We start from the raw sequence: 12,362 nt of genomic DNA on the forward strand, positions 1-12,362 counted from the left end.
CAATCGTTAACTATTATTTGTGCAGTGCTTTAAGATTTGCAACTACCTCCATTTATACTATTTCTATCTAATTACAACTGTGTGATGCATGGTGCATCCTCTTCTGGAAATGAACTGAGCCTCTGAGAGAGTAGAGGTTCCTAAACTTGAATGTCCACCGCAATCATCTGGAGGACTTGTTAAAACAGATTGTTGCCCCCCTCCACCCCGAGTTTTCTACTCCATAGGTCTGCCGTGGGGCATCACAACCTGCATCTCCCACAAGCGGAGGTGCTGCTGATCTGCGGGTCTGAGGACCGTGCTCTGAGAAGTTCTGCCTTCAGGAAAGGATATGAACACAGGTCAGGTGATATAAAAGCACGCACTCTTTTCAACAGGCGACTGTGCGTCTTATGCCTGGACTTTGTAAATAGACTGATATAAATTCTTAGGGAAATTACGAAATTATTTTTTAGCCCTTTCAAGCTCTGGAGGAAAAGAAGGCTATATAAAACCTCTCAGACTAAATAATCATTTTTTACAAAAGAAAACTACCAATTCTAGAATCAGTACTTCCTAAATAGAAGTATCCATTTCCTAGAGCTCAATTTGTCACGGGTTGTTTTTTTCCCCCCCAATCAGATATACCTGCCCATGCCCTCACCCACCTACACTCCTTTATCTTTCCTAATGATGTGAGATATCATGAGTTATCACGTCAACCCTCCTCTAGCACTTCCAATGCCTTTAGCTGGAATTTTTCTTCCAAGGCCCAACCCTTGAAGTATGCAAAACTGAACTCATATTAACAAGTTCTCTTTCACTTAAAAACTAGCTTTTCCATCTCATTGTCATGCGGTGGTTAAAACCAGGAGCTGTGGAACCAGACCAAGTTCAAATACAGGCTCTGCCACATACTGGCTGTTTAAGTTTGGGCAAAGGATATGCTTTTATTGATTTTTAGAGAGATAGAAAAGGAGAGAGGGAGGGAGGGAGAAAAAGGGAGAGAAACGGGAGGGAGGGAGGGAGGGAGGGAGGGAGGGAGGGAGGGAGGGAAGGAGAGAGAGAGAGAGAGAGAGAGAGAGAGAGAGAGAGAGAGAGAGAGATGAGAGATTAACATCCATCAGTTGCCTCCCATATATGTCCTGATTAGGGATCAAACCCACAATCTGGGTATGTGTCCTGACCGGGAATCGAACCTTTGGGGTATACAGGACAACATCCAACCAACTCAACTATCCAGCCAGAGCCACAAGTCTTTTTAAAAGTTCTCCAGGTGATTTTTATGTGCAGCCTAAGCTGAGAAGTAATCCTCTATGAGGAGGGGAAAAAAATAAATTAAGAGATTAATAAAGGATTTTTAAATAGAAGTAAAAATCTGGTGGAAATCAGTAGACATCACCGATTTTTACAGTAGGTAAATATTACTGTTAAAAAATTCCTAGGAGGTGAGGAATTCCTTGGTACAGTAAGGATAAAATGCCTTACAATTTAACTTCAGGCTGAAGCTGAACAAAACGAGATGGGCCAGAAAAGGACGGGAAAGGGAAACTGCTTGGAGTGAGAACAAAGAGCAAGTGGCGAGAAAGAAAAGTACATTCAGGAACGGAATTCTGGAAAAGATGCTATACGCTGGGAAGTTTTCAAAAATGACAAAACCTGACATGTGTCAACAATGGAACGTTACTGAATGGGAGAGGAATGTTAACAAACAGACAAGATTTGAAATCAGGGTTACCTTGGTCATCAACAGTGAAGAGGAAAATTCATGTGAGCAGCTGAAATCATAAAGGGACACAGTATCTTGGAGGTGTGACAAAGATGACAGCATAACTGTGCAGACAGGTATCGTAAACTGCAGCATAGCTGTGAAAATGGGAGGTTTTCATGGAGTACATTACTCCCCACCACTCCCCCCAAAATTCCTGTGGTTTAGAAAACCAGGTATGCATTTTTAGACAGTTCTATGTCGGCAGTTGTAATAATCAATAATCCTATTTTCACCACTTAGCATTAAATGACTAAAATAGGCAGTAAATGCAAAACCAAATGAATTCTAAAACACAGAAACTGGCGCCCATAGCCAATAGCAGAGCAAGAACATGGCCTCGCCACCTCAATGACATTCACAGTATCAAAGTGTGAAGCCGCCCTCTTTTCACCTCGGTGCTTCTCTAAACTCTGACCCTACCCCACCTTGACTCCTGTGTGCTGCTTCAAACACCAGGGAGTTTGCAGACGAAGAAACCACTTTAACTGTACACTAAGCTTAAATACTATCAGAAATGCCAGATCTCTGGCTCACTAAATCCTCTGAAGTACTCACATTATTGAAAATACTGTGGCTGATCAACATCCCTCTTCAAGGCAAATGCATTATGATGATGCTATAGCAAGAGACAGGTATACTATCGTAATACACGGATCTGCATAGATAAATTCACCTGAAATCACCCAATCAGTGGTAAGGGCTTTAGAATCATTTTCACTTTAGTAGATATTAAACCTAATTTGTCCCAGTAATAAAAAAAAATGTTTAATTTTTATAAGGACCATCAGCCCCCTATCTAGCCGAGGTGGGCATGGGGAATCAATTTTACTACCAGAGGATGCAAAAATATATACAGAGGAGAAATCCATTATGACAATGGCATTAGGAGTAAAATAACTCACATTATAGTCCCATATCATTATGGCAAAATATATTTGCATCACTAAGTGCAAGAGAAAGTGTAGCCCACAGACTACATGAGGTAAAAACTAACTATACTGAATAGTACCTAACATCTGACATATCAGTGCTATTTCCAGGTCCTACTTACTAAATCCAGAGTAAAAGTGGTTTCTTGATCTGTTTTCAACATTCTGAGGCATAAAACTGCTGTTTTGTTCTGAGATGAGAAACAGCTATGGAAAACTCTTAGCCTACTGCCTGCTACACGGCAGGCACTCAGCAATGACAGCCCCAAGTCCACTAACTTGACCTTCCTCCCCCACCTAAGAGATAAATTCTAACCACCCTTTGAAGAACATCCATTGGACATTCTCAAATCAAGATAAGCACACTGCATTAACAAAAGACATCTAATTATAAAAGTGTGCCCGTGCTAATTTCTTACAGATGAGGGTAAATCAGATTTAAAGCTGACAGTGATGAACAAAGCCAAGAAAAAAGGCAAAGGAAAGGAGAAACCAATGGGGGTGCAGGGGGATGGTGGAAAGAGAATGCAATGGCAATGTTAGTGTGAAGAATAAGTGACGAATTCTTCAAGTGCTAGGTCTATCACGGAATATGTACCTCATGTCAATGTGCTGAGTGCACAGAGCTGTAACGATCCCTGGGTTTGGGAACTGCCAGAACTACCCCATTCACTCATATCTAGAGTTTCAATGATTCGTCTGGGCAACCGGCCACCCCCAGGAGATGCTAACCCCAGAGACACCAACAGTAGTCAGTCTGAGAATGACAGCTTATGTTGCTTAAGAGCTGATTCTAGCAGAAGTGGCTCTCCTAGGGTTCTCAGTGTCCTGTTTTTCCAATGTGATCCTTGGTCTCTCAGGAAATGACTTTGCTCTCCCAGAGTAAACTAAACAAGACACTCAAAACAGTGTTCCTGCTAAATCCTCCCATGCTGGTGCTGTGCAGTCCCTTTCAAAGAGCAGCTCCTGTGATTAACCAAGTCCAAGCCTCCCCAGGGTTGGCTCTACAAAAGCCTGTGCTTATACCAAGCAAGGCTTAACCCTCGGCCTGGTCATTTGCCCACTTTTTGCTGTGTCCCTCCCTCTCTGAAACAGTCTTCCTTGGCACTGCTCTTAGAAACAAGTACTACTCCTTCTGCCTCCCTCTCTGAATTCCAGTACTGTTAGCCCTGAGCAACGCACAAAATTCCTCTTAACAGATCTCTCTCCAGGGTTGCACAAAAATTCAAAACTCACCGTCAGCCCTGGAGAAGTCAAAGCTCCTCATTAAAAGTATGCATGCTAAGTTATAATAATGAATTCTGGGCTAATGATTGTAATTTTCTGTTTTGTCAAAGTGATTTAGGATGAACATTTTCATGATTAGGGTCCCATTATTTACAATTGGGATACACTGCTCAGTTTTTCCAGATTAACACATAATAGTTACATTATGAAAAAGGTGTTTATCATTATTCATTCACTCAAACATATTCAAGTGTCCAGCTCTGCCCCATATTCCTAGAAATGCAGTGAACAAAATGAACAGAATCCCACGATGTCATATTAAAATTCCACAGTGTGACACTTATCTCCAAAATAATCTGGAATATTTTATTTAATGGCAAAAAATAAAATAAATTGGGCAATACAAAACATATAGGAAGTAAATATACCATGACTACATATCTTAGGAATTCTTTAACATTTAAGCCTTTCTACACACTATGAACATGTAACAATTATAAGAAATATTGGGCACTGAAATATTTGCTGGTCACTTAAAGAGTGCTACTATTTTACTTTTAAGATTGCAGATCACATAAAATGTACTAATTGCTTGAACAGAATTGTTTGCCAAGAGTAAGAATAAAATTCTATAAAGCAAATTTTTATGACAAGAATAAAAACACATAGCACAATGGAGGTCAAATTATATTGTACTATAACTATCAAAAGATACATTTTACTCTTCCTAGCACAGCAAAGATAATTTGTTTTTCAAGCTTAATTTATAGCTTTGGGATTATAAGGAACATGCAAATATATTAACAATTTTCTTACTAAAATAAAGTCAATGTATATAACACAAAAAACATCTAGGGACAAAAGTTTGTCCTTGCTTTTAACATGCATGTGTCATACAAAGAAATATCTATACTCACAAGAGCAACATACATTGACAAAAAGTTACATTTAGCAAAGATTTTTTTTTTAAATCCTGCTAGACCTTTTTTTCTTTTTCTGTCTTTAAGGCTTGACAAAGAATGTAGAAAATTACCAAAGTAACAAAAAAAGGACACAAAACCACACTTCAAGCAAACTGCTTGTCAGTATTAGAACCTGGTTTGACAAACAGGTTTAATCCGCTTCCTCAAAGGTCATGCTATCAAGGCGAAGGATGAACGACTTCTGCCGAGTTAGGTTGGCTGTCGTTCGGAGCAGTGGGGAGCTCCTCCGCCTCTCCCACGTGGGTCACTTTATCTGACTGCCTTGCAGGAGTAATTTCATTAGTGGTCCCCTCTTCACGAGGTGATAAAATACCAGGCCATTCATTTGACATCAGAACTTGCAGCGACTGTGTTCCATCTTCAATGTCCACTTGAATTCCCAAAGCATTAAGAATGTCACATTTGCACATGGGGCATGTCCCATGGGACAGAATCCAGGGGTCGATGCAATTCTTGTGGAAAAAATGTTTACAAGTCAGAATACGAATTGTGTCATTAGGCTTGTAGAGTTCGAAGCAAACTACACAGCTATCTCCGTTGGGACTGACTTCCTCGTCCCCTTCTTTCAGTACCCGGAGCTGAAGCTGGCCAAATGCTAGCTTGAGATCTGTTGCTAGGCGCAGCCATCTCCTGCTCTGAACCCTTGCTACCCAAAGTCTTCGAATATGATAAAAGACAAAATACGTAAACGTAGCGGTGGTGACGATCAAAAAAGAGACAAAATAGTGATTCATCCAGATGATGTGTTTTCTCCCCATCTCCACCATGACTGTAACATGAACGCCCTTCCGAATTAAATGCAGAATCTCCATGCCTTTTAAGTTGCCAATCATCACTACCACAATGTCTTCAAAGGCCTGATGAGACATGGGGAAAACCTGGTTGCCGGTTCCTGGGAAGTTGTAGATGATCACTCCACTGGCTCCCTTCTCAACGGCCACCTTAATTTTCTGTGTGAAGGGACAACCTCCCCGTTCAATAAGTGCGAGCCACACCTTTGAGTTCTTTGACCTGCTGAAGCTGGTGTTGGGATTGCAGGCATATTGCGATTTTCCATCTGGTGGCACAATAACCCCTGACACTCTCTTCAAGGTGGAGCTTCTTCCAAATACTCCAGTTTCCCCCAACTCTGACAGCATGCGATTCCCAACATGAAATGAGATGTTCATGTAAGCGGTCCAAACAGCACTGGCTTTGCAGCAGCTCTGACTAAGAAGCCAAAGAAGAGTAAATTTCACAAGCCAGGTCGATGCAGTGCTGTTTCTCTGAGTGCCAATCTGGAGTAGATTCATCTCTCTCTGCCTAGTAAGCAAAGGACCAATCCAGTGAAAAGAGATGGCTCCCACATCTGTTGGCAATCAGTTTAAAATAACAAAATGAAAAAAACCTTCTGGGTGAAAACAGGTTCCACCGTCTTCCAGCATGTTTTTGTGAGAAATTTTTAAAGATGTTGTATGAGTTGCAGATGTTTTATTAGAGGCAGAGAGAGAAAAACTTTACATTGGGGGGAAAAATCCTAGTTTCACTGCTGTAACTCTAGATACTGCTTACTGTTTGTTGGGTGATGTGATTATGACATAAAAGGCAACAGCCAATTAGATAAGAGCTTAGAGCATCCTGTAAAATGTATTGGCTTGAAGGTTTCAATGTTGTTATAGGTGATTTTTTTAAGTTGTTATAAGCTAGATTTCATCCCTCAGTGGCAAATAATATTAGCAGATACCACAATTAAACTAAAAATTAAATATAAAATTCATACAACACATGCATTTTAAAATCTGAAAGGATATGCATAATGGAAGAAAGCTATCTATATATATAAAAGCCTAATATGCAAAGTATCCCCTCAGGAGTTCGACCTGGAGTTCGATCGATTGCTATGACGTGTGCTGACCATTAGGGGGCGGCGCGGAACGAAGGAAGGCCCAGGCTGGCAGCCAGCAACTGCCAGGGACCTTACCCATGAACAAATTTCGTGCTGTGGGCCTCTAGTCTATATATATAAAAGGCTAAGTGTCTGTCTGTCCAACCAGTAGCTATGATGCGCACTGACCACTGGGGGGCAAACACTCAATGTAGGAGCTGCCATGACATGTACTGGCCATTTGAAAATAAAGGGTACCATGGACCTGGCGCTGACAAACCAACACTCAGCTTCCCCCAAGTGGGACACATGCCCCACCACCACCCCACCAAATCGCAGCCAATGCTGCCAAGACCCCATGGTGCAAAATGCAGACCCCAGCCCAGCCCGGAAACGGTGGCTGTGGGCGCTGGGTAATGACATCACGTAGCAACGCCTGGCTTCCTCTCCCTAGTGACTAGCATCCTTGGAGTTTCTTCAGCCCAAGAACCCGACTTGCTTAAAGCAAACATTTTACAGTTTAACCAAATGTTTGTGAAGCGTTTTCCTATGCCTCATCTCATTTGATCCTCACAGAAGTCCTGGAGTAGGTAAATAGGAGACTCGGTAGAATCCTATTTTCTTTTCATTAGCAAGACGCGAACAGCAATATCAAAATATTTCTTCTATTAACTTCCTTTCAATGTGCACAGATCCATGCACCAGGACACTAGTATAACTATAATTTTTCTTCAAAAGAAATATTTTCAACAAAATGGCAAGTTTTAACAAAATAATTTAAAATTAGCACTGCCACCAAATACATGGTAAAAATTATAAATTCTGTAATACCATTTTTAACTCACATTTGGTTAAAATGCAAATTTTTTACTTATCATGTAAACCACTGTACTAAATTGACTTAATAAAAGCTTACTCAAAAGTTTGGTGTGGATTTCATTTTTAAAAGTAGGGTATCCTGTTAAATGACATCAGCCTCACTTCCTCACACTTACACTGATCAGATATAGGAATGACAGCAGGAAAGACAGAAACATGAATCTCCTTTCTCTGCAGACCTTGACATCTGTTAATCATATTTTGAGGGAAGAAAAGGAAGGGTGTAGGAAAGTTTACAACAGTTTTAGTTTAGTATAACTCATTGTAAACAAAAGGGTACCTACTGATTTTAAAAAGAAGAGTTTCAAAGTCCCCACTTAAAATCAACCATAACAGTGACTACTAAAGGCCATAGATGTTTTTAATAAAATGTTTGCCAAAATCAACAAACATCCGTAGAGGAAAACCTCACATACACACTGTCAGCTCTGCCTATATTTTAGCTACACTTATGTCAACGCCACCATATGACATACAAGCCAAAGAATGACTGTGAACTAATAAACATGGGCAGTCACTAGTGCTGCCACACACTTTTTTGGGAGTATATTTCAGTGGTTCTTATTCACCAGCTCGGAAATCAATGAAGGATTTTGACCTTGAACATAAATGCCTCTGACCTCTATACACAGAATGCTAAGAGACACTTTTGATTGGGTCTCACTAGGACAATGGATGCGAGCACTTCTTATGAAATGTGAAGCAACAGCATGATGACTTAAGGCAGGAAAGAGGAAGGAGAAAAGGGCCCTATGTGCCCAGCAAAAAGTAAAATAAGAGACTACTGACATGAAATGCTCAGCTCATAATGGTCAATTTCCTTTACCAAAGGCCATTAATCTGATTTTACTTCCATACAACCCACTCTTTAAAAAGACAGTCTAGTTAGTTAGTATGAAGTGTGTGGACTCACAAAGTGGGACATTAGTGGTTCAGCATATTGTCCATAAATAGAGATTTTCATCAAAACAATGTAACCCAAATCTTTCAGTCTCTCATGATTACACAGGGGTTTATTCATATACTTGAAAAGAGTAAAAGGCAAAGTAAAGCAAAAGATAGAATTCAGAAGGGCAACTGAAAATTTCAGCTCTGTACTTTCCACATTATTAAAGAGAGACACCAGTATTTTGAGAAGCTAATAAGCTAATTAGCATTTATTAGCTTATTTCTAGAAGGGAAATCTGATTACCACAGCTGAATCCTACTATGGTAGGATTTAAAGTGCTCTGGTAAACAAAGGTGATTTTTTGCAATGCTGCCCTAAATGAGACCAATTTAAAATAGTTTTAGTTACATAAAAGTGCTATCATCCTATCTAATAAAAGAGTAATATGCAAATTGACCATCACTCTAACACACAAGATGGCCACCCCCATATGGTCAAAGATGGCCGCCCCATGTGGACACAAGATGGCTGACCCAAGATGGCCAGCAGGGGAGGGCAGTTGTAGGCAATCAGGCCAGCAGGGGAGGGCAGTTGGGGAGGACCAGGCCTGCAGGGGAGGGCAGTTGGGAGGGACCAGGCCTGCAGGGGAGGGCAGTTGGGGAGGACCAGGCCTGCAGGGGAGGGCAATTGGGGGGTACCAGGCCTGCAGGGGAGGGCAGTTGGGGGGGACCCAGGCCTTCAGGGGAGGGCAGTTGGGGGGGACTCAAGCCTGCAGGAAAGGGCAGTTTGGGTGATCAGGCCAGCAGGGGAGGGCAGTTGGGGGGGAACCAGGCCTTCAGGGGAGGGCAGTTCGGGGGGCAGGCCTGCAGGGGAGGACAGCTGGGGGGGACCAGGCCTGCAGGGGAGGGCAGTTGGGGGCGACCAGGCCTGCAGGGGAGGGCAGTTGGGGGCGACTGGGCTGGCAGGGTAGGGCAGTTGGGGGCAATCAGGCCAGCAGGGGAGCAGTTAGGCATTGATCAGGCTGGCAGGGGAGTGGTTAGGGCAGCTGTGGGCAAACTACGGCCCGCGGGCCGGATCCGGCCCGTTCGGCTGTTCTATCCGGCCCGCGGAGCCAAAAGAGCGGAGGGTTCTCTTGCTCTCCCCTCCGCTCCTTTACTTTGAATTTATATTAGTTCACACAAACACTCCATCCATGCTTTTGTTCCAGCCCTCCGGTCCAGTTTAAGAACCCATTGTGGCCCTCGAGTCAAAAAGTTTGCCCACCCCTGGGTTAGGGGGTGATCAGACTGGCAGGCAGAAGCAGTTAGGGGCAATCAGGCAGGCAGGGAGGCAAGCGGTTGGGAGCCAGCAGTCCTGGATTGTAAGAGGGATGTCCGACTGCCCGGTGGGATCGGGCCTAAACGGGCAGTCAGACATCCCTTGAGGGGTCCCAAATTGGAGAGGATACAGGCTGGGCTGAGGGACACAACCCCCTGTGCACTAATTTTGTGCACTGGGCCTCTAGTCTATATATATAAAAGCCTAATATGCAAAGTGTCCCCTTGGGAGTTCGACCGGGCGACCAGGAGTTTTATCGCTTGCTATGACGTGCGCTGACCACCAGGGGCAGTGCGGAATGAAGGAAGGCCCCGGCCGGCAGCCCACTGCCAGGGTAGGGAGGCCCTGGCTAGCAGCCGGAAGGCCCCAATTGGCCCTGATCACCAGCCAGGCCTAGGGACCATACCCGTGCACAAATTTCGTGCACTGGGCCTCTAGTCTAAAACAAAAACATTAGAGTCCCAGTGCATGAAATTCGTGCACTGGTAGGGTCCCTAGGGGCTGCCGGCTGTCAGCCAGGGCCTTCCTCCCTTCCCCTGGCCAGCCCCACTCCCTGGTCGAACTCCTGGACAACTCCTGGTGGAGGGGACAATTTGTATACTATGCTTTTATTATATAGGATACTACCTACCCAGTTAGTAACTTTGGAAACCAAATTCCTTGGTTATTAATAAAATTAATTAATGGACATTAAATCAAGGTCTAATCCTATAATAAAGTTTATTGAGCAGAGATCTTATTAGATATCAAATGTTAAAGAAAATATGGTAACAAAGTATAAAAACTAACATAAAAACCTTTAAAATATTATGACTAACTCTCTGTGACATCAATGTGACATTGTAATTGGAAGGTAAAAACTAATTTGCTTTTAACATACGCTAATGTCCTTATGCAAATAAGAGCACAAATGTATAATGACTAAAACTTATTAGAAAAACAACAAGTTCAAATAGGTGAGCATGATATGGAGTTTTATTTTAAAAACACACAAATTTCACCCTATTTGGTACTTGGGTAGAGAAGCTGGAGTTGAATTTTCTCTCTACATAAGGTGCTAAAAGAACTCATCTAGTTTTATTTAATCTTTGAAAAGACTTGGTTACAGCTTCAGAAAATTCTCTGGGTTTCTTAAGTTTTCAGAATGTCACACTTGCACATGGGGCACGTCCTCCGGGCTAAAAGCCAGGGGTCAATGCACGCCTTATGGAAAAAATGTTTGCAAGTTAAAATACGTACTGCATCTTGGGGTTTGTATGTGTCAAAGCAAACAACACAACTGTGTTCATTGGGATCTAGTTCCTTATCCCCTTCTTTGAGCACTCGCAGTTGAAGCTGAGCAATTGCTTTCTTCACATTGGCCTTTATCTGTCTTCGCCTCCTGGTGGAAGAATTGGGTGCTCTAGGTCTCCAGGCGCAGTACAAGAAAAGGTAGGCGACTGTGGGAGCCAGGAAGGTGAATAAAGACATGACGTAATAGCTCAGCCATGGCATGTGCATTCTCCCCACTTCGATGACGATCGTCACATAGACTCCTTTCTGAATCAAGTGCAGAAGTTCCATGCCTTTCAAGTTGCCTATCATCACTGCGACTGTATTCCCCGTTCCCTGGTGAGACATGGGAAATACTTTGTTGCCTGTACCTGGATAGTTATAGATGATCACACCATTGGCTCCCTTCTCTGCTGCCACGTTGATTTTATGTGTAAAAGTACAGCCTCCCCGTTCAATGAGGGCCAACCAAGAGTCTTCCTGCTGCGGCCTGCTGAAGTTGGTCATAGAATTACAAGCATTCTGATTCCATCCTTCAGGAAGTACCACCGCACCAGACACCCTTTCCAGGGGAGAATGGTTCCCGAACACTCCACTCTCTCCTAGTTCGGATATAATGCGGTTTCCCACCTGAAATGTTATATTCAGGTGGGCTGTCCAAATGGCTTTTCCTTTGGAGTCAGGAAGGCTAAGCAGTAAGAAGATGCTGAGCCTCAGGAGTCGAGATGAAACAGAACAATGAGTTGAAGGAGTAATTCTAAGTAGGCTCATTCCTCCATTTACCTATTAACTGACAAACATGAACAACAAAACGTCAAGTATAAAAGAAAGTCAAAAAAAGCTAGCTTCAATTGTTCACAGGTGATAATTAAAGCACATTAATGGAAAAGGTCTGCATGGATCAAAGGTATCTTGCTCCTTCCAGTATTTTTATTTTGTGTAGATAACCTTTCTTACAATGAAACAAGAGTTGTTAGTACAATGTGATTTCAAGAAAATTATGACTTCCTAATGGGTAAATTGTGACATCAGAGGTAGTTAAGCCAATCCAAGAGTTTATATTAGTGCACTGCATACTGAAATCCTATTGGCCAAAAAGCAACTAAGCAATGACTCATGGTTTTTAACAATCTGAATAAACTCTAAAGCAATAAATAAACAGATAAGAATATTATGTTTATAGTCTTGGGTTTCTTTCCTCGTTCTGGATAGGTTGAGAAGCTGCCTAACCACGTTCATACTCATTGTTTTA

The 12,362-nt window shown here is 42.5% G+C and overlaps 3 protein-coding genes across 15 annotated transcripts in view; all 3 read right to left on the reverse strand.

Moving 5' to 3' along the window:
• CADPS2 (calcium dependent secretion activator 2) overlaps positions 1-12,362 on the reverse strand; it is a 498,042-nt gene that overhangs the window by 342,699 nt on the left and 142,981 nt on the right. The window lies entirely within an intron of this gene.
• On the reverse strand, positions 5,048-6,187 carry RNF133 (ring finger protein 133; the record flags this gene model as incomplete). Its single annotated transcript, XM_080664175.1, has 1 exon — positions 5,048-6,187. Exon 1 carries the CDS (start codon positions 6,179-6,181, stop codon positions 5,048-5,050), a length of 1,134 nt encoding a protein of 377 aa, XP_080520301.1. The 5' UTR covers positions 6,182-6,187.
• RNF148 (ring finger protein 148) lies at positions 10,970-11,881 on the reverse strand (the record flags this gene model as incomplete). Its single annotated transcript, XM_080664615.1, has 1 exon — positions 10,970-11,881. The coding sequence occupies one exon, from the start codon at positions 11,879-11,881 to the stop codon at positions 10,970-10,972; it is 912 nt and encodes a 303-aa protein (XP_080520741.1).

Source organism: Plecotus auritus, assembly GCF_963455305.1.
Source record: "Plecotus auritus genome assembly, chromosome: 4".
Lineage (NCBI taxonomy): Eukaryota > Metazoa > Chordata > Mammalia > Chiroptera > Vespertilionidae > Plecotus > Plecotus auritus.